We start from the raw sequence: 26,774 nt of genomic DNA on the forward strand, positions 1-26,774 counted from the left end.
CTCAGTGCCCGAAGGCAGACAGTGTCACAGTGTGATGGGATAATGTCAGGAAGTGAACGGGGCAGGAATAATGCAGAGAAGGGGCTGCCTGGGAAACGGTAGGCTGCTCAGAGGTGCTCCAGCCTAGAGTCTGAAAGAGAAATTCAGCAGAGGTTCACGTTCACCGAGTCAGAAAAGCGAGGCCTATATGACACCATGCCCCGCTCTGCCTCAAGCTCAGTTAAGACTCCTGAGACCTGAGATTGATTATTGATGTCTGTTAGGGCACATGCTGAAGAGTAACATCTGCTTCTGCCATCTGACTGAAATAGCAATTCTCAACCCTGACTAAGCTTAAAATCATTAAAAATACTCAAGCTTGGGTCACATCCTGATAAGTCGTGGTTTGATTGAGGTCCTCCATCCTTTTGGGTTTTTTTTTTCCTGAAAGTTTCACAGGTGATTCAAATGTGCAGCTAGTGTTGGAAACCACTAAACAGGACAATTATTTCCTTTTCAACCTATAACTGCTTTCATTTATTCATTTGCTCAACAAACATTGTGAATGTAGTTTAGAGGTTACCCCATGAAGCAGAAGCTTGAAGAAAGCGTTCAGAAGTGGCAGAACTAGACCCCAGATTCTAGTCACTCAGCGAGTATTGACCAAGCACCTGTGTGTCGTGCCCTGGTCTAGACCCTGGGAATACAGTACTAAACAGCCAGACCCTGCCCGCTAGGAGCTTTGACTCCCCAAATCCAGAAATCAAATTGACACTCCTTTTCACCCTCCAGGTCCAATCTGCCTTTGGGAACTTCCCTTTTATGTCTCTTACGTAACAGTGTCCCAGATGCTTGGCAAAGGGCCTGGCACATAGTGGCCGCGTTTACTGAATGCTTGCTTTGTGTCAGGCTTGGTGTGGTTCAGGTGCTGGGGATTTGACCGTCACCAAGGAAGATCCAGCTACTGCCTTCATGGATCTTGCAGTGTGTGTGTGTTTCTGCATGGAGGGAGGAGGTCACAGAGTCCCCAAGTCCCTGAAGCCCTTCTGGGGACAAAACAGGAACTTCTGAAGACCCCGGAACAAATACCTGGTTAACATCCTGTCGTCCACTTTCTAGCATATTGGTCAAGGGCCTTACTCTCCCTGAGTCACAATGTCATCCTCTATGTATCGGGATAACAACAACTTCTTTGCAGGGTTGTAAGGGTTATGAGGTAAATTTGTAAAGGATGCCCGGGCACATAGTAAGTGCCCAATAAATATTGAGTAAGTGAGTGCGGGGTAACGATATCAGGGTGGTTGTGAGGGAATTCAATGGGATAATCAGGGCCAACACGACTGGTGCAAAGTCGTCACTCAAGAAAGGTTACCTGCCAGGACAAGTCTTTTTTCTTTGGGGTAAGAAGAATGCATTTCACCATTTTAACGGTGATGTGATTACACTATGGAGCTATTTTGTTTGGGTTTTAATTCTGACTGCTGCTTACTAGGTGTGTGATGTTGTTACCTCTCTGTGCAATTCCTTCATCCGTAAAACTACCTCAGCCTCCTTGTGAGTTTTCAATAAATTGGTCAATGGAAAGCACAAGAGTTCCCGGTACATAAGGGCCATATTAAATGTGACGGTGGTGGTTCTTCTACTTTCCACACGGCGCCCGAGAACGTTGGGGCAAAATGTCGAGGGAAGCCCGACCGGCCCAGCTGGCGGCCATCTTGGTAAAGGGCAGCGACGGCAGCCTCCTTATGTCATCAGTCTGCGCGCCGGGCGGGAAGGCACCGGGCGGGCCAGGTCGCTTCGGGAGCGGTGGGTGGGGCAGGGCGGGCGCTGCAGGGTGAATGGTTGAGGTGCGTGATGGGGGATGAGACCGTGGCCGTACAGCCTTGCCCGCTGCGCGAGGACAGCTTCACGCGCTTCTCGTCCCAGAGCAATGTGTACGGGCTGGCAGGCGGCGCGGGCGGTCGCGGGGAGCTGTTGGCCGCCACCCTTAAAGGCAAGGTGCTGGGCTTCCGCTACCAAGACCTCCGACAGAAAATCCGGCCGGTGGCCAAGGAGCTGCAGTTCAATTACATTCCCGGTGCGTGGCGCTCTGGGGTTGGGGGGCCGGAAAGGGGTGTAGCGTAGGCTTCTGAGGTTCTGTCTGAGGCGGATCACCATGATGGGAGAATGGGGTCAGGGTGGTTGAAGGGGATCAAAGCTGATAATGAAGAAGCACTGGGGTCAGAGGGCAGGGATACTAGGGGCCTGGAGGTGATTAGGGTTCAGGATTCCTTCTACCGTAGTGATGGTGATCAGGACTCATTCAGACCCAGGGGTCATAATTGTGGTCAGAGGTTACTGAGGTCTAGAGGTCAAGGGTCACCGTGATTGGGGGGCCTTGTGGTCTCAAGTCTGCCTGAAACTCGAACTTTGAACTACCCCTCCCAGTGGATGCCGAGATTGTCTCCATCGACACCTTCAACAAGTCGCCCCCAAAGCGGGGTCTGGTTGTGGGGATCACATTCATCAAGGTACCCAGAGCCTCCTCCACCTATCTATTCCCACCTCCTTCCACACATGGTAGATCCCACTGAGTCTGACCCAAATCCCTCTTGCCATCCCTACTCTCGCCTGAGGCCAGTTTCCTCCCCCAGGATTCAGGGGACAAAGGCAGCCCCTTCCTTAACATTTACTGTGACTACGAGCCTGGCTCAGAATACAACCTTGACTCCATTGCCCGTAAGTGTGGCCTGGAGGGAAGGACAGATGGGAGGGTGGGAGGGGGGCCCGTGACGTCCCCTGTGCCCATCTGCCTGTGCTCACCTTACAGAGAGCTGCCTGAACCTGGAGCTCCAGTTCACTCCTTTCCAGCTGTGCCATGCAGAGTAAGTAAGGCGCAGGTGTGGTACAAATGAGGGTGTGTATTGTGTACACCTCCAGGGTGGGGGGGGTGTAGCAAAGGAGACCACAAACCTGTCCATGGACAATCAGATTCTCATTTTGTTTTTTTTAGATCATCTTACGTTTAAGGCGGCCATGGACCAGACTTGGCTGACGGGCTTCCATTTTGTTGTCCCCAAACTAGATAATCTGAGTCCGTTGAGCACCTATGTTCTATACATATAGAATTCTCAGGTTCTCGTGTTCTAGATTCAGACATTCCAAGAACCAGAAATGCTGTTTTCTAGAGTTGGAAGCTCTGAGATTCCAAGATTTGAAAGTTCTACACTTTGATGATACTGAGATTCTGTCATGATAAAGTCCTAACATTCTCAGATTTCAAGGAGCTACAATACAGACCATCTAGAATACTGAAGTTCTAGAAACCCAGAGTATGAAAATTTCATTGTAGAGCTCTGGATTCCATTCTAGAACACCAGGGGTCCAGCATAGGCATTGACACTTTTTCTGTAAAGGCCCAGATGGTAAATATTAGACTTTTGAGGCTCAGTCTCTGTCACAACCACTTAAATCTGCCATCGTAGTAAGAAGGCATCCATTGACACTGTAAATGAATGGGTGTGGCTATGTTCTAATAAACTTGATAAAAACAGTGGTGGTTTGGATTTGGCCTGTGGGTCGTAGTTTGCCAACCTGGCCTAGCAGGTGAGCGTTCTAGAAACCAATGTTCTGCGTTCTAGGATTTGAGTGTTCCATTCTGAGTCTGATATCCTTGGTGGCAATTTCTGAAAGTTCTAGTATTTCAAAGGAGATGGAAAAAAGAACTTCTAGAACACTGGGGTTCTAGATTGAAGAGGTTCCAGTGTTCTGAGGTTCTGCGGCCCATTCTAGAGCTCTGTGTTCCATTCCTGAATCCACATCCAGAATAAACATTCTAGCACATGAGGGCTCTAGAAACGAAGGTCCTAGCATGCTCATTTTCTACATACAATTCTGCATCCTGAGATTCGAGTCCTGGATTTGGTGGCTGCATCCCAGAATGTTAGGGTTCTTGCAGGCAAAGATTTTTGCAGGAGGGCTTTGGACTCTACCACACTCAGGTTCTGCCACACTGGGGTTCTCTGCTTTCAGGGTCCAGGTCGGTAATCAACTGGAGACCGTGTTTCTCCTGAGTGGGAATGACCCGGCCATTCATCTCTACAAGGAGGTGAGGCAGGGGAGGCATGGTGGGCAGAGCCCTGCTGGGGTTGCCATGTGTTGGCCTCTGATTCCAAGTGGGGGGCGGGTCTTGGTTTCCCCAGAACGAGGGGCTGCATCAGTTTGAGGAACAGCCCGTGGAAAACCTCTTCCCAGAGCTCACGAACCTGACCAGTAGGTAGGAGCCCCTGAAAGCGGCCAGCCGGGACCGGGGCAGGCAGCCTCAGTGAAATTGGGCAGTGGGGATTACCTCAGAGAAATCAGGCAGCAGCAGGGCCCCAGCGCTACAGGGCCGGGGTGGACATTCCTCGGGAGGTGGAGATGTGGGGCAGGGACCCAGTGATGGCTCTCCGGCCCCTCCGTCTGCCCTCCCACCCACCAGCGTCCTCTGGCTTGATGTCCACAACCTCCCTGGCACATCTCGGCGACTCTCAGCTCTTGGCTGTCAGAGTGGCTATGTCCGTGTCGCCCATGTGGACCAACAGAGTCGAGGTGATGGCAGGGGCGGGGCCAGGGTGGGATGAGGGTGAGGGCTGGGGCAGGCCCTGAATCCTCGCCCTCCACACAGAGATTTTGCAGATGTGGACAATCCTGCAGGACGGCCCCATCTCCCGAGTGATCGTGTTCAGCCTCTCAGCCCCCGAGGGTGAGCTCTGGACATTGGGGCAACTCTGCAGGCTCGGCTCCCCCCATATATTTGTACTCCCCCCAACGTGTCGAGCTCCCCATGCATCCCTCCCAAGTGCCCCCCCCAGCTCTGGATTTGCAGTGTGCCCCTTCCCTCCTCTCCACACCCTCAAATTTCACTTCCAGCTCCTTGCCCTGTGATCTTAGACCTGGCGTTGAACTTCTGCCTTTCCCTTGGTGGTCTAGCCTCCACCCCTCACACTGTGACGTCCTCTGACCCCATCTCTGGCCTCTTCACTCTGTCTCTTGCTGCGTTCTAACCCCAGGCTTTTCTTGAGGACTCATGCTGTCCCACCACTCAGGGTCTCACCTTTCCCCCACTTGTCATTCTGTCCCTCTTACTGTGGTCTGTCCGTCATGGGCATCACCCTTGGCCTGACCTCTGCAGTTTGTCTTCCGTCTCAGACTAAGCTTCACTCCGATTCTCCCCACTGTGGTTTATTCCCTGATACGCCCACTATGGTGGTCTAACCTCAGACTTTTTAAACTGTCACCGAACACCTATTGCTTCTCCTGGTATCCGACTTCAATCCTTTCCTCTTAGTCTAACCTCCAATCTTCCCCTGTAGCACAACCTCAGGTGTTTTTCCTGAGGTTGAGGTCCAACCTACGTTCCTCTCACTGAGGGGGGGAGGGATGAGGAGGAGCCTGGAACCTATCCCCTCAGACCTACCCCCCATTCATGTTCCTTTTCCAGAGACCGAGGACAGGCCACCAAGGGAAGAGTACAGCGTGCTGGTGGCCAGCATGTTGGAGCCAGCAGTGGTGTACCGGTGAGGGCCCGGCCCATGGGCGCGGTCTAAGCTTATGCCTTTGCACTGTGGTCTAACCTTGTTCTCAGCAGAAAGTTTCTTCGGGTGAGGTTCAGGGCTGGCCAGGTACAGGTGTGTTTCCATCCCAGGGAGGGGGTACGAGTGTGTAAGTGTAGAACCTGTAGGGATGTGTAGAGGCCTGAGGATGGGAACCAAGCTGTCCACTCCCCTGGAGGAGGGGGACAAAGCGTGCTGGCACACATATAACAGCTGCCTCCATCCATGAGAAAACCCTGACTTGTAGCATTTGCCAATTTCTGTGGGGTAATTACTCCCACCATGGCGGATTTCACGCCACTGACATGATGCCAGCCGGCTTACAGAAGTCCTGAAAATTTCCCAGGCAGCTCTGGTGAGCCAGCTCTGTCATACCTGGTGGGCCGTGAGGATGTCCCCTCGGGGACCAAGCTCTCCAGGCTCCGTGCAGGTGTCCAGATGGGGCATGGGTGTCTAGACCCCCAAGGGAACCATGTGGGTTTCCATTTGGGATGGAGATGGTCCCACCTGCAGGGGGCGTGTGGGATGCAGCCTGGGGAGTAGCAGGTTGACAGTCCGAGTGAAAGGGAACCGTGGTGGATAGAAAGGTATCCAGACGGGAGACGAGGGAGGCCTGCGGAGGGGAGCAGTGTGGGCGCCCAGCCCAGGGCCTGGCACCAAGGGTGGCGGCACTGCGGTCTGACCTCAGTCTCCCCACCATGTGGGGACCCTCAGGGACCTGCTGCGCCAGGGCCTTGAGGACCAGCTTATCCTGCCTGGCAGCGACCAGTTCGACAGCGTCCTCTGTGGTCTGGTCACCGATGTGGATTTGGATGGGCGGCCAGAAGTCCTGGTGGCCACCTACGGACAGGTGAGACCTGAGAGGGGGGCCTGTCTCCTCTGCTGCCCGCGCTCGCCCAGTGTGACCCCGGCCCCTCGCCCCCTGCAGGAGCTGCTCTGTTACAAGTACTGCGGCCGGGAGGCCGGGTTCCGCCTGCTGTGGCACAGGAGCTTCCCCAGCCCGCTGCTGGCCATGGCTCACGTGGACCTGACCGGGGACGGGCTGCAGGAGCTCGCGGTGGTCTCCCTGAAGGGCGTGCACATCCTGCAGGTAGCCTTGGTCCCCTCCACACAGGGCCCGAGAGGGGGGTTTGCACACCTGCCTTATTGGGGGCATGTTCTCGGGGAATGGGTAAGGGAGAGGGCGTTCAGGGGAAGTCGGGCCTCAGGAGCTCCACGGCCTGAGCCTCCCACCTCCAGACAAGGGGGTTGGCTGCAGACACCCTCCTGGGGGAGGTGGTAACCTCTTTCTGGGAGGCGGTTCCTGTTGGCCAGGGACGTCCCAGGAGAAGAGACAGCTGGGAGAACTCACAGCTGGAGGGGGGGGCTCCTGCCTGGTGAAGGGGATTGTGATCTGACATCTGTCACCCCCAGCCGCCCCTCGGCCTCCCTAACTTCGGTCATTCGTTCCTATGCTTTGTCTAATTCCGTCCCTTCCCAGTGGCCTAGCTGGGATCTGCCCCCGTGATCTCACCTCGGTCCTTCCACCACAGTCTAACCTTTGCCTCCGTGTCAGGGGGTGACTTGTCCTTCTTATGGCACTCACCCTCTCCTCCACACGTGTGACCCGGCTTCACTCTGTCTGTGGTCTAACCTCCAACTGGCTACTGAGTTTCTGACTTCCAAGTCACACTTCGTTCCCTTCCTTTGCTGTGCAACCTCCAGCCCTCCTCCCACAGCCAGTCTCCAGCTTTCGGCTGTAGTCTAACCTTGAACCCTTTCACTTTGGTCTAACCTCTGACCTTTCTATTGTGGTCAAGCCCTTGATCTGTGGTCTACTGTCCAGCCTTCTGCTATACGCTGACCTCTGACCCTCCCACAGGAGCCTGACTGCCATTACCCCTGTTATGGTCTCATAGCCAACCTTTCCTGTGGTCTAGGGTCCAACCTGGAACCTCCACTGCTGTTTAACCTCCACCGACATAGTCTGACCTCTGACCTTTCCCCCATGGCCCAGCCCTCACCCCTCAGGCCATAGTGTACCTTTGTTTTCTAATACGGTATTTGCTTCTTTTTTCCTCTGGTCTGACTCTAGATTCCTTTCCCCTGTGGTCTCACCTGGGTTCTTCCTACTGGAGTGTAACCTTCCTGCCTCCTCTGCAGTCTTTGCTTAGGCTTTTCCTACAGTCCGTTCCTTAATAGAATGGCCTAGATTGGACCTCAGGAGAAAAGATAGGGGTTGGACCCCAGCGGAAAAGTCTGAGGTTGAACCACAGTGGATGGACCAAAGGTTAGACCTGAATAAAACAGAATGAGGTTAGACCCTAATGGAAAGGATATAGGTTCGATCCCAGTAGAAAGCGCTGAGGTTAGACCACAGTGGAAGAGGCTGTGATCCACCTGTGGGGGAAAGGACTTCCCTTTTACCATCCTCTCATCCCTCATGATTTATTTCAAGTCATTTCACTGTGATCACCTCTGCCCCTTCTGTTAGGGTCTAACCTCAGATCCTCCAACCAGAGTCTAACTCAGTCCTTCATGTGGGGATATCTCCCCGTCTTTTCCACTTTGGTTTGCTTCTCCTCTGTCTTATTGGCCTGTCCTTTTCTGCCAGAGTCTCACCTTGTCTCCCCTCACTGTAGTCTAACCTCAGCCTCTCTAGCGCACTCATATAGCGCACTCCCATATAGCGCACTCATATAGCGCACTCTCATATTTTGATCCATTCCATCCCATCCCTTCCACTGAGTTCTAACCTCGGACCTGTACATACGGCTCCAGGCTTTGTTCTTCCCACTGGAAATTCACTGAAGGCCATCCCCCTGGGTCTAACCTTCACCCTGTCACAGAGACCCATTCCCACCCCACACGCTAGTCTGCTGTCTGACTTCCCGCTGCAGCCGAGCTCCCGGCTTTTCAGGTGGTGTAGGTCCAGACCGTCCAGCGTGACCTAAGCTGCACCCCTCCAGCTCTCTCAGCTCCGCCCTCCTCTCATTCCCACAGCACAGCCTGATCCAGGCCTCAGAGCTGGTCCTGACACGGCTTCGTCATCAAGTGGAGCAGAAGAGACATCAGCCACAAAGGCTGGAGGACAGGGTGGGCCCAGCGTGTGCTGAGACCCCAGCCTCCTGAGCAAACCCCCCAGCTGCCCACCCCAGGCCTGGGAGAAGTTCATCAGTGTTCTCACCTCCAACCTCTCCTGGAGGAGGAAGCATCCTAACGGAGGAGATGACCTCGCCAGGTCCCCCAGCGTGGTGGGGCTGGGAGTTCCTGCTTTGGTTCCCCCCCAACATGCCCTGTGACCTAACACACTCCTCTGTGCCTCAGTGTCCCCATTTGAAAAGGGGATGGTCTCACCCAAACCCCCTTCTGCTCCCGATGAGAGTTGGCCCGCCACCGATTATTTATACATCCAGAGGAACCGAACTTCCTGTTGTCTCCATTCTTTTGTTCGGCAAGCATTTGATGAGAGCCTGGCTGTGTGCCAGGCTCTGTGTTGGGTGCTGGCCTTGCCCAGAAGAATGAAGGGAGGGGCATCAGGGGAGAGATACACATGGTTAGACCCAAAGGCTGGACTCAGGTGAAATCAGTGTTGACCTCTGAGGAAAGAAATGAGGTTAGGCTGTAGCAGAAAGGCTGATGTGAAACCATCATGGAAAAGACTAGAATATAAGGGAGAGGACTGAGGTTAGACCTGTAGGGAGGGCTGCAGTGAGATCCCAGGGGAAGACTCTGGATCTGAGGTTAGTTACCAGTGGGAAGAAAAGGAAATTGGACCTCAGAGGAAAGGACGCGGGTGGAAAGGGCTGCTGTGGGAAAGCTGTGGTCAAATTGCAGCAGAGGGTCTGAGGCTAGACCCCTATGACCTCCAGACCTCTTTGTTGACGTTGAACCCTAACAAAAGTTACTGGGTTGAGATCTTGTGCCAAGGGCCAAGGTTAGACCCCAGCACAATGTGACTGCGGTTAGATTTCAGTTGGGGAGTGCTGAGATGAGACCAGGGCAGAGTGGACGCAGAATATGCCATGCTGGAAAGGACTAGCTTAGACCTAATTACCAAGGGGCTGGAGACAAAGCTGACTTCCCTCGCCCATGGCTGTGACTTGACTCGCCCCTGCCTGTGGCCCCTTCTATTGCACCAGGAGAAGGAGTCCGAGGCCTGCATCCCAGGGACCCGTGGAGGGCTGGGATGACTGAAGAACTGCCCTCACCCACCGCAGGCCAGGAATAGAATCCGGGTCAGGAGGGTTGGAGAGCAATTCTTGAGCGGGGTCTGGCTGGTGGGGAGGGTGGGTTCCTTCCTCCCCCAGGTCGGGGTTGGGTGGGACTCCTGCTTCCTGAGGGAGAGGTCATTCTGGCCATTCACCTGCCATGGAAGTTCACCCATCAGTCTGACCACCTGCGCTGACAATGAAAGCCAAGCTGCCAGTTCACAGTGGGTTTTTAGGAGGTAGCCCACCAATTCTTGGCCACCCTGTCTCATCCCATCTCCCAGAACCCAGGCCTAAGTGTGGGAAATGGCAGGGAGCAGGTCCTCTCCTCTCCCAGCAGCCAGGACGGGCAGTGGCAGGGACCAGCGGCCTGAGCAGGGCCTCCTTCCTCCCACTGCCCATCCTCTGAGGTGGAGTGCAACATCACTTCCCGTCCTGGGAGGCGTGGGAATCAGGGTGCGTTTAGTCAGTGATGGTGTGAGTCTGCAGTGTGCACACCGGGGAAAGGGAGTGTGTGCATGGACGTGTGTGCGGGCATGTGTTATGTCCACTTCAAGACTCATGAGTTTCTCTTCAGGAGCCCTGGCCTCCCGCCCCATCCTTTGTAGTTCACTTCCTGACTTTTTGCCAGCTCCTTGGTCTGGGACAGTGTGCAGTGTGGTGGTTAAGGGTGTAGAGTCTGAAGCTACACTTTAACCACTCTGTGCCTCAGTTTTCACCTGTAAAATGGGCTGATGATGTCTACCTCACATCACAGGGTGTGAATATGTATCAAGCGCTTATAAAAATTTATAACAATGTCTGGCACTTGGAAAGGACTGTGTATGAATGGCAACTGTTATTATTAATGGGTGCCTTTGTGGTTGTTTCTGGCTGGCTTTGTGAGGTTATGTCTGCAGGCACAGCCTGTGAATTTGGATCTGACTGGCTAAACATTCTTGCCCTCCCCTCAGTAAGCCTGTAACTATTTGTAGCTTTTTTGAGTCTTTGGCCCTTATATGGATCAGAAACTGTGTGCTGGGGGTGAGGGCGGAGGTTGCTTCTGAATGACCCCCCACACCTTCTAACACACACACACACACACACACACACACGCACACACACACACACACGCCGCTGTCCCTGCCTGTGGTGCTGAACCCCGAAGGTGGGTGGGAGGCTTGGGCTACCTCCTGTCGCCCCTCCCCTCTCCAGGCCCCTCCCCAAACCTCCCCCGCTTCCCGCACCCGCCTCCCCTCTCCCCGCCTCTTCCTCCTCCCCTCTCTTCTCCGGTCCCTCCTCCTCCCTCTCTTGCCAGCTCCCCCTCCCCCGTGTCCCTCCCCCCTCCTCCTCTCCTCCCTCTATCCCCTCTCCCTCCCCTCTCCCGGTTCTCCCTCTCAGTCTCCAGCTTCTATCCGTGTCTCTCTCTCTCTCTCTCTCTCTCTCTCTCTCTCTCTCTCTCTCCCCCCCCCCAGAGTCGCCCACCACCACCAGCCCAGTGCTGGGGGGACATTTTCCACGCTGTAGCTGCAGGTAAGAGACCCCCACTTAGGGGGGGCGTGAGGGAAGGGCAGTGTTACACCAGGCGGGTAGAGGGGGGCCATTTAAGGAGGCAGGAGCCGCTTTTCCCTGAACTCATTTATGGCGGGTGGGGGGCTGCATATCCCGGATGGGGACACCAGACCCTTTGGTGGGGTGGGGGCGCCACCAGCAGCCAACACCTTCAGCCTCTCCTGCGTTCCAGGGAGCCTGGCGGGCTGGAGAAGGGGTGCCACCTGGGCACTGAGGGGGCAAGAACACCCCACCCCGTCTGGGTAAGCCCCCACTCTCGCGTTCTCTACCTCCGCCCCCGACTTCCTGTGTCTGGGTCTCGTCTTTCTGTATTTGCACATCTTTCAGGGGTCTCTGTCCTGCGGAGTCTCTGTGAGTGCTTTTCCCTGTCTCTCTCAGTCTCTCACTCCCGTCTCTGTATCTCTCTGTGCCTGGGTCCGTTCATTGTCTTTCCAGCCCTCTGTCTCCAAGTCCTTGGTTTCTCTGCTTTTCTTTCTCGCCATCTCTGTGTCTGTCTCCCCGTGTCTCCACATCTCCGAGTGTGTCTTCTTCTCCCCTCCCTGTCCCTTCCCCTCTCTCTCCCTCGTTTCCATCTCTGTCTCTAGGTATCTGGTCTATGTTTCTCTCTCTCTCTTTCCTCTTCTCTTCCTCTCCCTGGTAGGCCGTTCGCTCTCCTCCTACACACCTTTGCCTCCGCCCCTGGCTGGGGGAAACCTGGAGGAAGCAGATCCACCCTGTGGAGTGGGCTCCCCAGAAGGCCTGTCCCCCCCCCCCCCGCCTTGTTTCTGGCCTTCTGAAGCCAGTCCTTCTTGTAGTCTAACCAGTACCCTTTGTAGCGGAGATCGAAGCAGTCCTTTCTTCAGTCTGACCTCCCCATTCCTCTTCCTATACAATGGACCAGTGTATCCTGCAGTCTAACTTCCACACCTCTCGCTGCTGGTCCGTTCATGACTCCTTAATCCTTTCTACAATTACTGAGCACCTTTCCTACGCCAGGCACAGCACTCGGTACTGGGTGAGGCCAGGCCACTGGCTCCTGCAGTCTCACCTCCATCCTTCCCGTGGTGTACCAGCTTCAGACCTGTCGCTCAGCGGGGGTGCATCAAAAGCTTCTCCACCTCCCCTTGGGGGTTCCGAGAGAGCCCTTCTTAGTCTAGACATCCCTGACCAATACATCCTCTTCTTTCCTGGAGGGAAGGGGGCCCCAGAGAAGGTGGGCGAGAGTGAGTGACAAGGGGAGAGGTGTGAGCCAGAGCCTGCAGCCCACGCTGTGGTGGGGTGAGTCCTCAGGTGCCCACGTGGGGCTCCAGATGGGTTAAAAGGAGCGCCAGGTTAGCGTTCCCACACGCTGTTTCCATCGCTGCCCTGCCCCTGACTTGAAGCTGCGTGATTTGGCCAAGTTTTTTCCCCCTTTGGACTTCAGTTTATCCATCGATGGATCATAGCCTTGAGCTCTGAGACTCTGTGTGTGTGTGTGTCTGTGTGTGATCCCCAGGCTGGGACATTGTGTGGCTCACCCTGGAGCAGTAAGTGTGCATGTTTAGAAGCCCACATTTCACGTTTTTCCCCACCTCGCACATTCCTCCGAGGGGCAATAGCCAAACCCTGCCCCACCCCCCGCCTCAAGTACAGTCAGGAACCGCTGCCTCTATCATCAGTGTGAGGGACATGAGGGAAGGAGTCCCACCGGGTATGCCAGGCTGTACCCCCCCTTAAGCTTGCAGTCCCACTCTCTGGATGAGGTCTCCGAGGTCCCGAGAGGCATGTGAGGCGGAACTGGGGTGATCATTACTGACCCAGCTGGCCACCAGCCCAGAATGGGGGGGGGAGGTGGCCCTGGGAGACGGAGCGAGCCATCTGCCCTCCCTAGGTCCCACCCTGGCCTCAACCTGATCCTTTTGCCCCTGGATTCTAAACCCAGGTTAGGTTTCAGGGCTGCTGGTGGACAGAGAGAGGCGGAGACAGGAGCCTCGAGCAGAGCGAACCCGGCTGTCCCCAGCAACAGGGCTCAGACTTCTTGATTGTTCATTTCAAAAATATCTATCTAGTGCTTTCTTTCTCTGACCCCTCCTCCCCTACGGCCTCAGTGAGAGGAAGCCAAGTTTTTGAGGAAAAGGAATTGAACCCGGCTACTTTGCCCAGCCCCTGGGCAAGGAGGGCAAGCATAATACCCATCAGTTGACCCTGGTCTCCTTTGAGGACTACAGCAGGAGGGGCAGGTGTTAGACTTGAGGGTGGACTTCCCAGGCCATGGCCCTTCTGTGAGAGAGGGAGGTAGATGCTTCAGATGAATGCTTGACTCCCAGGTGGCCCTTGTTTCTCCTGAAAGCCAGGGAGGGGGGAGGGAGAAGAGCCTGAGTCTTTGCTTTGGATCCTGGTGGGTTTGTAATTATGGCTAAGTCATTGCTAATTAGGGGGCTGCTAATTAGACATATCATTAGGGACCTTGCTGATGGGGGCTAATTGTGCGGTGGCCCTTTAAGAATCACCCCTTTCCCCTGCCTACACACACACACACACACACACACACACACACACACACACACACACACTCCTTCTCAGGGAAGTTCTGCCAACATTCTGCCTCCCTCTCCCGGAGGAGCCAGCTCCCAGCCCGTGAGTACGTGTAAGTAGGTGGGTGTGTGTATTGGGAGCGGGCTGTGGGTTAGAATCTGAGAAGAGCTATTTTCAGACAGAAATGAAGGTATTGGGAGAACTGAGACTGGTGGCCAGGAGAGGGGTCAGGGCTGACAGAGGCTTCAAGGACTCCTCCCCTTCTCTCTCAGGTGGTTCTTTTCTTTTAAATAGGCTACTAGGTTACCATGGCAACGCAGGGGTGAGACAGAGGAGCTGCAAGTGAGGCCACTCAGGGCCACTCTTGGAGTCAAAGTGTTGGTGCTGGGGGACTTTGGGCAAGTTATTTAACCGCTCTGAGCCTTGGTCCTCTCATCTGTGAAATGGCTAGGGATTCCCCAAAGGGGGCTGGTGTCATTTTGAATAGAGTGGTCAGGGAAGGTGACATCTAAATGGAGACCTGAAGGAGGAGAGGGAGTGGATATGTGGGGAAGAGTGTCAAAGGAAGGGGGGAATAGCAGATGCAAAGTCCCTGAGGCAAGAACTTGTCTGCTGTGTCTGAGGACCAGAGAGGAGGTAGGTGGCTGAGGGTGAGTGAGCAAGGTGAGAGAGATGAGGCCAGAGAGGGAACTGGGGGGGGGGGGGAGATCGTACAAGACCTCATGAGCCCGGCAGAGGACTTTGGAATTCTGAGTGAGAAGGGAGCCATGGAGGGTTTTGAGCAGAGGGGGGCTGTGAACTGCTTTGCGTTTTTAAAGGAAATCTAGACAAGACACAGAAATAACCACTCAAACCGAGGACCAGAGGCCGGAAGAGAAGTGTTGAAACAGTAGAGACCCCACACCCACAAACGGGACAAAGAGCCCAACACAAGGCTCGTATGTCACAGCTGCTAAGGAACTGTACACCTCACAGAGACCCAGGGGTACTCGAGAGAGACACCTGCCACCATTGCAGGGAACGATGTGAATGAGAGGAGAGCCTCTTACAGCCCCTCCCCATCTCCACCTGAGGCAGACAGAGAGACAGACACCTCAGCACCCACCACAGCCCGAATCCTGAGCAGGGTCCCTCCGAGGACCAAGTTGGAAACCATTCGAATCACCTAAGGAATCACCTCCGGCCCCTTGCCTCACCCACTGAATTATTCAATCTGTGTTCCTTTGTGCCCAGCTGCATCCATTGCATGTCTGTGAGATTCGTCTGTGTGGCTGGGTGTATCAGTAGCCCACTCCCTGTTTTGGTGCTGTATAATATTCCACAGCGTAACCCTACTCCACACCCTGCTTCTCTGTTTTACTGCTGATGGGCCTCTGGTTGTTTCAAGATGGGAGCTAATGTACATAAAGGCGCTGTGAACACTCTTCTGTGTGTATTTTGGCAGAAACATGACCTATTTCTCTTGGGTACATGCCGGGGAACAGAACTGCTGAGTCTTAGCTTGCATGATGTTCAATAGTAGTTTCCCGAAGTGGTTAGGCCCATTGACACTTCCATCTGCTGAGCATCTGTCTTTATCTTTCTCCCTCGGTCTCTGTCTGGCACTCTCTGTATTTCTTTGTGTCCCTGTTCCTTTGTATCTCTGTCTCTCTGTATTTCCCTCAGTCTCCATCCTCTGTGTATTGGTCCTCAGCAGCTCCCCCCCCCATTCTCCACCTCCAGCAAGCCTTGACTTCTGTGTGTCAGGGAGGGGTGTGCTCCCCTCACCCAGACTTCCTCCTCCTTTCTCACAGGACCCCACCACCCTCCATGGCTCCCCTGGCCTTGGTGGGGTTCGTGCTCCTCCTGGGGGCTCCCCCATGCTCGGGGGCAGCCACCCCAACCCCGTCTCTGCCACCTCCCCTGGCCAATGACAGTGATACCAGCACAGAAGCCTGCCAGGGCTCCAACCGCTGCCAGCCGGGGGTCCTGCTGCCCGTCTGGGAGCCCGACGACCCATCGCTGGGTGACAAGGCGGCGAGGGCAGTGGTCTACTTTGTGGCCATGGTGTACATGTTCCTGGGCGTGTCCATCATCGCCGACCGCTTCATGGCGTCCATCGAGGTCATCACATCAAAGGAGAAGGAGATCACCATCACCAAGGCCAACGGTGAGACCAGCGTGGGCACGGTCCGCATCTGGAATGAGACCGTGTCCAACCTCACGCTCATGGCCCTGGGCTCCTCGGCGCCCGAGATCCTGCTGTCTGTCATCGAAGTGTGCGGCCACAACTTCCAGGCCGGCGAGCTAGGCCCGGGCACCATCGTAGGCAGCGCTGCCTTCAACATGTTCGTGGTCATTGCTGTGTGCGTCTACGTCATCCCCGCCGGCGAGAGCCGCAAGATCAAGCACCTGAGAGTTTTCTTTGTCACTGCCTCCTGGAGTATCTTCGCCTACGTCTGGCTTTATCTCATCCTTGCCGTCTTTTCCCCGGGAGTGGTCCAGGTGAGCAAGGACCCATGGACTCCTCCTTGGTACATGTGTCTGCACCATCCATAGGGATGGCTCCCCGGGCTGGGAGAGTGGATTCATGTATCAGCAGAAATGCATGCTCACATCTGAGAGGGCCACCAGGGGTGGTTGTGCAGGTCAGGCATTGCACAAGGGGGTGGAGAGGGCAAGGTGTGGCTGGAGTCCAGTGGGTGCTCCCAGACCATGTCTGGATAGCGCTACAGGCCTGGAAAGGACTCATCTACCCAGAAAGGGGTGCCATTTGCAGTGTACCCATCCAGAAGGGGCACCTTTTACCTCTCACCAGGGAGTTCGATGTGCTAACAGAGTCCTGCGATCTGTGTAATGCATACTGCAGTGCAGTCTAGCCAGGTATTTGCTAGGTGTGTTCACGTTTTCCTGCACTCCCTGTCTTTTGCATAATTTATTCTCGCTTTCACAATAAGACATTCCCATTTGCACAATTCATGCTCCAGTTGCATAATCCAGCCTTGTGCTTTCTGACAGTGTTAATTGATTTGGGTAACTTGGTGCAATTTGCATAATTTATCCAGGGACAGGCACAGATACATGCCCACATCTGCGTAATCTAACTCTGTATTTACCAGATATGCAGTCGTGGTTTGCACCATTCATTCATTATTCATATTTGATTTCTGATGTTAGGATAATTTATGCCACTTCATTGTAATTTATACTCACATCCAATCTGGCATAAGTATAAGCCCAGTCCACAGCAAGGACCACTTTGCATAATTTATTCCAATAGTGAGACAAAATTGAGACCCACAGCTGCATAATTTACACCCATATTCACATACTCATTTGCTTCTCATTTGTCCAGTGTCGTCACCAGTATACTGCCTAGTCTTCCTTTAAAACATTTGTCTACTTTATTTCCCACAATTCCATGACTGCTGCCTATATTTGCATAATTTATGTATAGGCCTGCCTAATTCATTCGCACATATGCATAATTTATTTGAGGCTACCCAGTATTCCTTCACACACGTGTAATCTATTCATTTATATCCATCAGGTGTTGCCAGTTATAGTTTTTTTCCAAGAAGGATATGAAGGTAGAGGCATAACAATTCTTGAAGACGGTATCAAGGCTGAACTGAGGGATCAGAAAGCACAGCAAGTAAGAGGGAGATGGTGACACCAAAAGATGGGGAATGAGAGAGGGAGAAAGACAGTTGCTATGATTGATCCGGGACTGTGAGGCTGAGTTTCCCCGGCTGCCGTGGGGAGATGTACAGAGTGATGTGTCACACACAGTGTCCAGGCGCTATTAAAAAGGCTGACCTCCTGACTTAGGTTTTTCAAATGGTCTTTGACAAGGATTTACACCAAAACTGTGAAAAGAATTTGAGACACCATGGGTGACAAGTGGGGTGGAGGAGAGATTCCCCCAGAGCAGTAGCTGGCTCAGAGGGAACAGAAGGTAGAAGAAGTAGCCATGGAAGATCCTTTTGGGATTAACAGAGGAACCAGCATTACAGGACAGTCTTGTGAAAGAATTGAAGGAACTGGCATGGGATAAAGGTGACACCCAGATGCAGTGAATTGGGGCAGTGAGAAGTTTATCTGGCTCTGGATTTTCTCTGGAAGTGCTGTGTGATCTCAGGCAAAGCCCATAACCTTTCTGGGCCTCAGTTTTCACATTTGAAACATGGAAGGGGTTGGACTAGACCAATGGTTCTTGAACCTGCATGCCCAATGCTCCCTTTTTATAACAAATATTTTGTTACATCCCCTTTACTTTGATGATGTGAAATTCTTAGATAAACTCTAGTCTCCAAGTTTGGCGTGTGAACTCTAGAGCCAGGGCCCTAGGTTCAAATCCCACCTCTGCTTCTTTTAGCTGTGTGGCCTTGGGCAAGTTCCTTACCCACTCTGTGCCTCAGTTTCCCCACCTGTAATCTGGGGGTCATCATAGTAGTGACTTCAGAGGGCTGAGTGAGGATCAGCTGAATTCCCACATGTGGAAGGGCTTAGCACAGTGAGCCTGGAACAGAGTGAATGTGAGCTGTTCTCCCGTTAATGCATTTGCCTACGTTGGTGGCTTCCCAAAGTCAGTATAATCCATGGACTGTGATATGAAGGAAAGGAATCTCTAATAGAACAAACTGCATTTCCACATGTAAGTGCTTTGACATGACAACATTAAAAGTCATGACGAGACAGATGCCAGCACCTATGTCGAGTGAACAAGTTTGGGTTTAAAAGGAAGAAAAAGATCAGAGACCGTTTCCTACAAGGAGTCAGGCAGACGACCGGGTAGCCATGAGGTTAAAAATGAGCATATTCAGCATATATTAAAGCATACAGGAAAATACTTCATATATACAGAAGATAGAGTTGAGTTCTAGGCTCCAATTATTATAAGCAGAGTTTTCACTGACGTGACTATCCAGTGAGAGGTTCTGAAGTCAGGCAGGACTTGGGACAATTCTGTATTGTGTGGGGCTGTCCCATGAGTCACTGGGTGTCACCAGGCTGGGACCATATGCCCCTCCCCAATTGTGATGACAACTCATAAACAACTCTAGATTTCTGACACCCCCTCATGGGGGCGTTTCTGTCCTCTGAGACCTGAAGGTGTCTCGCTGCCTTTCCAAAGAAGGCAAGTCCACGTGCCCCTTCTCAGTGGGTGCCCTAGAAGATGTGAACCTGCCAGAATCACCTTTTATTTACCTGCAGGGATGAAAGCCAGTCTTTGGGATTTGAGATTGTCTTCTGATTAAGAGAGAATCCCCCGCAATATACACAGTGGCGAATTCAGTGAACACAAGGCAAGAGTTCATTTTACAGCTTGTGCAGAAAGTTCTGCTTCTTTTCACAAGTCTGCCTGGTGGTTTTTGTGTGGTTTTACTACTTCCAAGTCCTGCATTTTCTCTGAGCCATCAGTAAACACAGCGACTAGGGGATGTGGCAATTGGATCTTAAAAGATATTTTTCCTACTAGTCTCATTTTTAAGATACCTCTGGGGCCATCTGATTGTAAATACTGTTTAATCTTTTCTTCCTTATCTTTAACAAGAAAGGTAAGATTTGAGTCTTTACATGAATATTTTCAAGAGGAACTGTCAAGTACTGGTGGGTGTTTCCTGTACGTGCCCAGACCTCTGCCAGTCGGTGGGCAGACTGAATCCCGGGCCTCAATGAGCCCAAGATAACAGCGCAAGTCATAATAATAACAATAATGGTAACAGTAATTTCACGATTTGAGTATTTTCCATGTGTCGGGAAAGGACAATGCAGCATGCTAGAGGTACATAACTCATTGTCTTGGGGATGTCCCCACTTTATAGGCAAGAGGCTGGGCCAGGCATCCCTCTTCTAGAATGAGGATCTGAACTCAGCATTGCCTTGTGCCTCTAGGGAGGCAGAATGTGGACATGGGAACTCCTTTTATGAGGCTGTGAGAGGAACCAAATCTGTGCCTCTTTTAGAATCATAGTCCCTAAGGGCCAAATGCCAAGGAAGGAGAGTCTGGCCAGGGCTGTGTCCCTGGTCGTGGGGAATGGAGGGAGTTTAGGAAGGAGTGGGCACAGCGCAGACCCCGGATGATGAGTGGGGTTTGGAGAAGTGGAGGCGTCCCAGGTTGGGTGAGGGGACGGGAATGGAGCAGGGAGAAAAGAAGATGGACAGAGAGGCAGGAAGATACAGGATCTGCCCCTGGACAGGGGCTGGGACTGCAAGTGCAGGGGTGCTGTCTCTTGGTGGTGACTGAGGATGTCTGGGCTGCGGGTACTTGGGCGGCTGGACACCGTTCTCAGCGCGAGAAAAGGTGGATGAATGAGACCAGGAGAGACAGGCGAGGTGGGGGGGGGGGATGCTGAAAAAAAGAGAGAAACTTGGAAGAATCTCACAAGGGAAAGAGATAGGTATCTACAAAATATATAAAAGGACATGGAGACGAGTCAACAAGAGGCAACAAGAAGGGAAGAGTGACGAGAGGAGGAAAGATTAACAATAACAACAAAAAACTGACACAGAGAATGAGACAGAGGCAAGGGCAGAGATAACGACCTAGACAGGGAGAGAGATGGGGCCAGAGACAGGGATGAACAGAGGCAAGGGCCAAAGAGCGAGACAAAAACAGGGAGAGAGATAGGGGAAAGGAGACAGAGAAAAATGGGGAGAGGCAGAGATGAACAGAAACAAGAAAGAAAGAAGGGGGCAGAGACAGAAAACCGAGATGGGAAGAGATGCGGGACAGGGACAAGAAGTGCTGGCTGAGGATGGGGACCCAGACATGGGGAGACAGAGCTGCTGAGAGCCGGCGGGCGGGCGGGCGGGCGGCTGCGAGCGCGCCCCCTGGCGGCGCGGCGGTCCTGACCCCCGCGCGGCTGCCCGCAGGTGTGGGAGGCGCTGCTGACCCTGGTCTTCTTCCCGGTGTGCGTGGTGTTCGCCTGGATGGCCGACAAGCGGCTGCTGTTCTACAAGTACGTGTACAAGCGCTACCGCACCGACCCACGCAGCGGTATCATCATCGGCGCCGAGGGCGATCCCCCCAAGAGCATCGAGCTGGACGGCACGTTCGTGGGAGCCGAGGCGCCGGGAGAGGTGGGCGGCCTGGGCCCCGGCCCCGCCGAGGCCCGCGAGCTGGACGCCAGCCGCCGCGAGGTCATCCAGATCCTCAAGGACCTGAAGCAGAAGCATCCTGAGAAGGACCTGGAGCAGCTGGTGGGCATCGCCAACTACTACGCTCTGCTGCACCAGCAGAAGAGCCGCGCTTTCTACCGCATCCAGGCCACGCGGCTGATGACTGGCGCGGGCAACGTGCTGCGGCGACACGCGGTGGACGCCTCGCGCCGGGCCTCCCCAGCGGACGGCCCCGGCGAGGACGAGGACGATGGCGCCAGCCGCATCTTCTTCGAGCCCAGCCTCTACCACTGCCTGGAGAACTGTGGCTCCGTGCTGCTGTCTGTCACCTGCCAAGGCGGCGAAGGCAACAGCACCTTCTACGTGGACTACCGCACGGAGGACGGCTCCGCCAAGGCCGGCTCCGACTATGAGTACAGGTGGGTCCCTGGCGGGGAGGGCTGGCTATTCACAGGTCATAGGTTCTCCGTCCAGCAGCCTCCAGGTTCATGGATCTCCTGGCTACCGCTGGCGCCTATCCATACCCTGCTATGGACAAACCTGCAGTGCTCATTCATTCATTCATTCATTCATTCATTCATTCATTCACTGCCTCACTCACTCTTGGGAGCCTGCTTTGTACCAGCCACTGTTCTAGGCATTTGGCACACTGTTGGACAAGACAGCATGGCTGTCCATTGTCCACAAGCTGCCCCTCCCATGTTCATTATTTGTGGGTTCTTGGGCTTGCCACCACACTGTACATATGATAGCTCCGTTATATGTATCATTACCTGGTAGAACAAGTACCCCCCCACACACACACACAATTACTAAAGTAAAAGTGTATATTGAGCACCTACTGTATGCCAGGGGTATACCGTGGTGAACAAGACAGCTAATATCCCTACCCTCTGGTTACAATATGGCTGAAAACTATTAAACATGTAAAAACAGCAGATGATGTAAGTGCTATGTGGGGAGCACTAAGTAGGATAAGAGGAGAGAGATGGTGCCCAAATTGTCCCCAGCTCTTCGGCTCCACTGTAAAGCAACCCACCCTTTGCACCTACAGTGTCTCACTGCCCCAGTCCCTCTCCTCACCCCTTTTTGAGCAGACCTATGAGCTTCCCTCGTTCAGCAATTCCTACTGGGCACCTCCTATGTGCCACATGCTATTTTTAGGGGCTCAACATAGCACAGTAAACAAGATAGTTAACCGCTCTGTCCTCATGTGGCCCCAAAAATTCTTTACCTATTTGTAGTTCTCCTGTCCATACCACACTTTCAAGACTCAGAGCTTTACAGTGTAGTTTGTGAACTGGTGTATGAGTTCCCCATCAGTGTCCTATAATACTAACACTCACCATATGCCCACTGTGTGTCAGAAACGGGCAGTGGAGACTAGAAGTGAATGAAACACAGAAAGTCCCTGCCTAACTGGAGACAACGTTCTCATGGGAAAACCTTAGGAAATATACACCAAATACATAAAAATGTCAGGGAGTGGTAAGAACTGTGAAGAACAATAAAGCAGAGGATGTGAGAGACAGTGTTGGTGGCTGAGCATTTCATGGGTTCCACCTGCTAAGTCATCTGCCACACCCCTTTCATCCTCTCCCTGGAGTAAAGCTGAGGCTGAACCAAACTGATCTTTGGTTCTGTCATTATGAAGCAGCCAGTCCCAAATACCTTGACTCTTCTCTTTCTGGGGCTGTGGTCTGTGCTTCACAGATCTTGAGTTCTACCACAGTGCTTCAGCAAAGACCCTCCATAGCCCATTTGACACCTTGAACAGCAGGAGCTGTCCCCATCCCAGTTGACATTCACAGTCCGGGTATCACTTATCAAGGCAGGTTAGCACCAGGTCTGGGGGACACCTGGGTCCCAGTCCAGGCTTAGTCCTGGACCCTGTTCCTTGGGCAAGTTCCTGCCTCAGTCTGGGCAGGCAGAACTGTCATACAGTTGTTGAGGTTGTGCACTGCATAAAAGCACCACATCTAAAGAAGCTCTGCTCACATAGTGGACATTATAGACTTGAATGTCTATTATGACAGTTTCCTGATTCATGGAAATAAAGTGTCTTGAAGAAGGGAAGCCTTTTTAAAATTTACCCACAGGTATCACATGGGTAGGGTGAGCCTGTGGGCCTGTTTCTCCAAGTTAAATGTGATCTCTGAGGCTCCCAAACAACAGTTGTTCCAAGATTCTTTTTTTCCCCCCAAGATTCTGAAATGTAAAGCCCCTGTAATCCTAACAAGCTAAGGGTCTAAATTTCTAAGAATCCAGAATTGCCACATTTTGATATTCTAATCTGCACCCGTCTCTGATTTGATAGTTCTAAGATTGTCAACTTCTCAGATTTTGTACATGTTGGAGCATGAGTCTTATGAATCTAGCCTTCAATGATTCTGATACCTAGTTTCTAAAATCCCCATGTTCTTTTTCTCTCCAACTTTTATTTTGAAAAATTTCACACCTACAGAAGGGCTACAAAAGCAGTTTGGCAAACCCGCATATAACCTCACCCAAATCATGAACTGTTTCCATTTTGTCCTAATTGCACTCACTCTCTTGCTTTAATACATATTATTAATAATTATTGCAGTACGTGAGAGTTGCAGACAGCATGACCCTTCACCCACAAACACCTGAGTGTGCATCTGCTAAGAATAATGACATTCTTCTACATAATCACAATGATCACACTCAGGAAACTTAATACTGAATCAATAATATGACCCAATCTACAGTCCATGTTTGCATTTCCCGTTGCCCCTGTGACATCCCTTATGGCCATGTTTTCACTCCCTCCCTCTCTTCCCATCCACCCCAGAACCACAGGATGCGTTTGGTTGTCATGTGTCTTTAGTCTCCTTTGGTCTGGATCAATCCTTCAGCCTTTCCATGACTTTTGTGACCCCGGCACTTTTGAAGATGATAGGCCAGTTACTAGAAAAAGTCTCAATTTGGGTTTGTCTGATATTTCCTTGTGATTAGATTCAGGCGATGCACTTTGGGCAGGAATCCATGGACATGACGCTGTCTCTTTGGTGCATAGGAGGCATGTGGCGCCTGCTTGTCCCCTTCCTGGTGATGTCCACTTTAACCGTTTGGGAAAGATGGTGCTAAAATCCCCACATTCTACCCCTTAAGTTTACACTTCTAACATCCCATAACTTTAGGATTCTAAGATGCTAATATTAATGTGCAAATATCACTAGCTAACTTTTGTTGACTTGATTAACTTGATCCTTATGACACATGAAGTAGACACTATTATTAGTTCCATTTTACAGATGAGGAAACTGAGGCTCAGAGGGCTGCAGAATGCTAACTGCCCAAGATCATACAGCTGGCATGGCGGCTGAGCCAGGCTTGGAACAACTTGGCCCGCCCAGCTGGGTGCTTTAGCCACTATGGACAGCGTCCCCAAGGACAGCCGGCTACAACAACAGGGAGCCCTTTATCGGTCTACTCCAGGTCTTGCCATCCGGTTCTATCTCTATGCCAGAACCTTGGTGTCCCTCTGCCCTCCCACAGGGCTGGGCTCCTCTTGGAGAACTGCAGCCCAGGACTCCTTTCTTATGAAAGTAATAACAGTAATGACAGTGAACACTGATCGATCATATAGCACATTTCAGAACCGGTGCTGAGCCCCTGATGTGCATGGTGAGAATAGCTGGGAGGGGGAATTACAGATTTTCGAGATGCATTAACATCCCAGAGCCACTTTGATGTATACAGCATCTTGTGTGTGCTTCAGAGACTTACACAAGTGACGCTCCTTTAAACCTAAACCAGCTCATGTACCTCCTTTGCTCCGAGGCCTCTCCATGGTTCCCGTCTCACTTGGATTAAACCCCGAAGTCCTCACCATGGCCCACCAAAGCCCATGACATCTGCTCCTGTTCCTTCTGTGACACTGTCTCCCACCCTCACCCCTTGCTCCCTCTGCTGCAGCCACACTGGCCTCTCTGCTGTTCCTCAAACACTCCAAGCCCATCCCCACCTCAGGACATTTGCACTGGCTGGTCCCTTTACCAGGAACTGTCTTCCCCAGATATCCTCCACATGGCTCTCTCCCTCAGGTCTCTGCTCAGACATCACTCCTCAGAAAAGCTTTCCCTGACCACCCTAATACAACACTTTCTCCTTACTCTCAACCTTCTTCCTCTGTTTTTCACCATGGCACCATCACCACCTGACGTGATGTTTCTTATTCATCTCCTGCACTAGAACAGAAGCTCCACCAGGGCAAGAATTTTTCTCTGATCGGGTTTTACTGCTATTTCCCCAACACTAAGAACAGTGCCTGGCACACAGCAGGTGCTCAATAAATATTTGAAAGAATCAACTGTAATTAAATCATTAAATGTAATTGTCACTGTATTATGGCTCTGCCATAGGACTGTAAACCCTGGGAGGACAGAGCCTGTTCACCGCTGTGTTTCCAGCATTGCCCAGCACAAGGCACTGAGGAGGTGCTCAGGGAATGTTTGTTGAATGAATGAATGATGCCAAGTTAGAGGGCGGTCTTTCTTTTGGGGGTACTGGGAAAACAGAAGGGTTTATCAGAAGTGTGACAAGGTTAGTTCTGGGCCCCACCTCACTTCTTCTCCAAGTGTGGGCCGTGTACCAGCCAGTTAGAATTGCAGTCTTGAAACCGGGAGATACTGAACCAGAATCCACGTTTTAACAAGATCCCCCAGAGGATTCATGGGCACATTAAGGTTTGATACGTGCGGCTGTGGAACACTCCAGGCTCTCTCTCCACCCTGGGACTTTGCATGTGCTATTCCCGCTGCCTGGAGAACTCCTACCCACTAAAGCCTCCCCCAGAAAGCCTGGCCTGATCTCACCTTTATCATTATCTGTATAATGCTGGCCCTCCTAATCCTCATGGGTTCCACAGTGGGAGGGACCAACTGTGTTGTACCCCTTCTGCGTCCCCTCCCCGCCCCGGAAGACCATCCGGATTCACCCTCGGTATTATCTGTATGCCTGTCCACCCGCATACTTGTGAGTTGTCGCGTGGCGCGGCTCCCTCCTCCGGGAAGCCTGCCCTGATTCCCCCACCCCCAGCCGTTGACTGCCTGCCCTTCACCCCTTTCTTTCTTGCTCCTCCGCTGCAGCGAAGGCACGCTGGTGTTCAAACCGGGTGAGACGCAGAAGGAACTGCGTATCGGCATCATCGACGATGACATCTTTGAGGAGGACGAGCACTTCTTCGTGCGGCTGCTGAACCTGCGCGTGGGGGACGCGCAGGGCATGTTCGAGCCCGACGGCGGCGGGCGGCCCAAGGGGCGGCTGGTGGCGCCGCTGCTGGCCACCGTCACCATCCTCGACGACGACCACGCGGGCATCTTCTCCTTCCAGGACCGCCTGCTGCACGTGAGCGAGTGCATGGGCACCGTGGACGTGCGCGTCGTGCGAAGCTCTGGCGCGCGCGGCACCGTGCGCCTCCCCTACCGCACGGTGGACGGCACGGCGCGCGGCGGCGGCGTACACTACGAGGACGCGTGCGGCGAGCTTGAGTTTGGCGACGACGAGACCATGTGAGTGCGCAGGCCGGCGGCCCGGGACACTGGCGGGGCCGACCAGAAGGGTGGGGCTTGATAAGTGGGCGTGGCTTTTCGTGGGTGGGGCCTGGGTGGGTCTCTCCCGTGAAATGGAAAGGTCTGGGGAGGTGGGCAGGGCCTAGAGAGGGGACGGGACTGGGGAGAGGAGGGAGGAGAAGGGAGTGACAGGGCGTAGCCAAGGTGATGGGATGAAACGTGGGCGGGGCCTGGGAGAATTCGGCTGGTCTGGGAAGAGGAGGGTGGGACCCCAGGAGGAAGGGCCAGGTGAAGAGAGGAGAGGAGATAGGTAGGATTGAGACGTGGGGAGAGGAGCGTGGAGGCCT

The 26,774-nt window shown here is 53.0% G+C and overlaps 2 protein-coding genes across 11 annotated transcripts in view; both read left to right on the top strand.

Annotated features, from left to right (window-relative positions):
- Positions 1 to 1,777: 1,777 nt before the first annotated feature.
- On the top strand, positions 1,778 to 8,957 carry KPTN (kaptin, actin binding protein). Of its 2 annotated transcripts, XM_019752596.2 has the most exons (12): positions 1,778 to 2,056; positions 2,407 to 2,489; positions 2,613 to 2,697; positions 2,789 to 2,843; positions 3,991 to 4,066; positions 4,161 to 4,234; positions 4,439 to 4,548; positions 4,625 to 4,702; positions 5,441 to 5,516; positions 6,267 to 6,402; positions 6,481 to 6,642; positions 8,535 to 8,957. In XM_019752596.2, exons 1-12 carry the CDS (start codon positions 1,834 to 1,836, stop codon positions 8,661 to 8,663), a joined length of 1,287 nt encoding a protein of 428 aa, XP_019608155.2. In that variant the 5' UTR covers positions 1,778 to 1,833; the 3' UTR covers positions 8,664 to 8,957. The 2 variants fall into 2 exon arrangements, with proteins under 2 accessions (XP_019608155.2, XP_074172291.1); XM_074316190.1 differs by lacking the exon at positions 2,407 to 2,489 and having other exon boundaries at positions 1,792 to 2,056.
- A 2,148-nt stretch (positions 8,958 to 11,105) lies between these two features.
- The window catches only part of SLC8A2 (solute carrier family 8 member A2), a 28,449-nt gene continuing 12,780 nt past the window's right edge, over positions 11,106 to 26,774 (top strand). For 3 of the 9 annotated variants that reach the window (XM_019752597.2, XM_074316187.1, XM_019752601.2), the window contains exons 1-5: positions 11,122 to 11,254; positions 15,580 to 16,270; positions 17,316 to 17,420; positions 20,645 to 21,309; positions 26,005 to 26,427. In XM_019752597.2, the coding sequence (XP_019608156.2) occupies positions 15,596 to 16,270; positions 17,316 to 17,420; positions 20,645 to 21,309; positions 26,005 to 26,427 (1,868 nt within the window). In that variant the 5' untranslated portion in view covers positions 11,122 to 11,254; positions 15,580 to 15,595. Of the gene's footprint in view, positions 11,255 to 11,465; positions 11,536 to 15,579; positions 16,271 to 17,315; positions 17,421 to 20,644; positions 21,310 to 26,004; positions 26,428 to 26,774 lie in introns of all 9 variants that reach the window. The other 6 variants (XM_019752599.2, XM_074316189.1, XM_019752598.2 and 3 more) reach the window with 5 other exon arrangements.

The sequence above is a fragment of the Rhinolophus sinicus genome, linkage group LG11, assembly GCF_036562045.2.
Source record: "Rhinolophus sinicus isolate RSC01 linkage group LG11, ASM3656204v1, whole genome shotgun sequence".
In the NCBI taxonomy this organism is placed as follows: Eukaryota; Metazoa; Chordata; class Mammalia; order Chiroptera; family Rhinolophidae; genus Rhinolophus; species Rhinolophus sinicus.

What these genes read in the sequence shown, in the direction of transcription:
- KPTN (XM_019752596.2), top strand. Translation starts at nt 1,834, where the DNA reads ATGGGGGATGAGACCGTGGCCGTACAGCCTTGCCCGCTGCGCGAGGAC. An exon ending in TGGGGATCACATTCATCAAG is followed by an intron (nt 2,490 to 2,612) that starts GTACCCAGAGCC and finishes TTCCTCCCCCAG; the next exon opens with GATTCAGGGGACAAAGGCAG. An exon ending in GAGCCAGCAGTGGTGTACCG is followed by an intron (nt 5,517 to 6,266) that starts GTGAGGGCCCGG and finishes GGGGACCCTCAG; the next exon opens with GGACCTGCTGCGCCAGGGCC.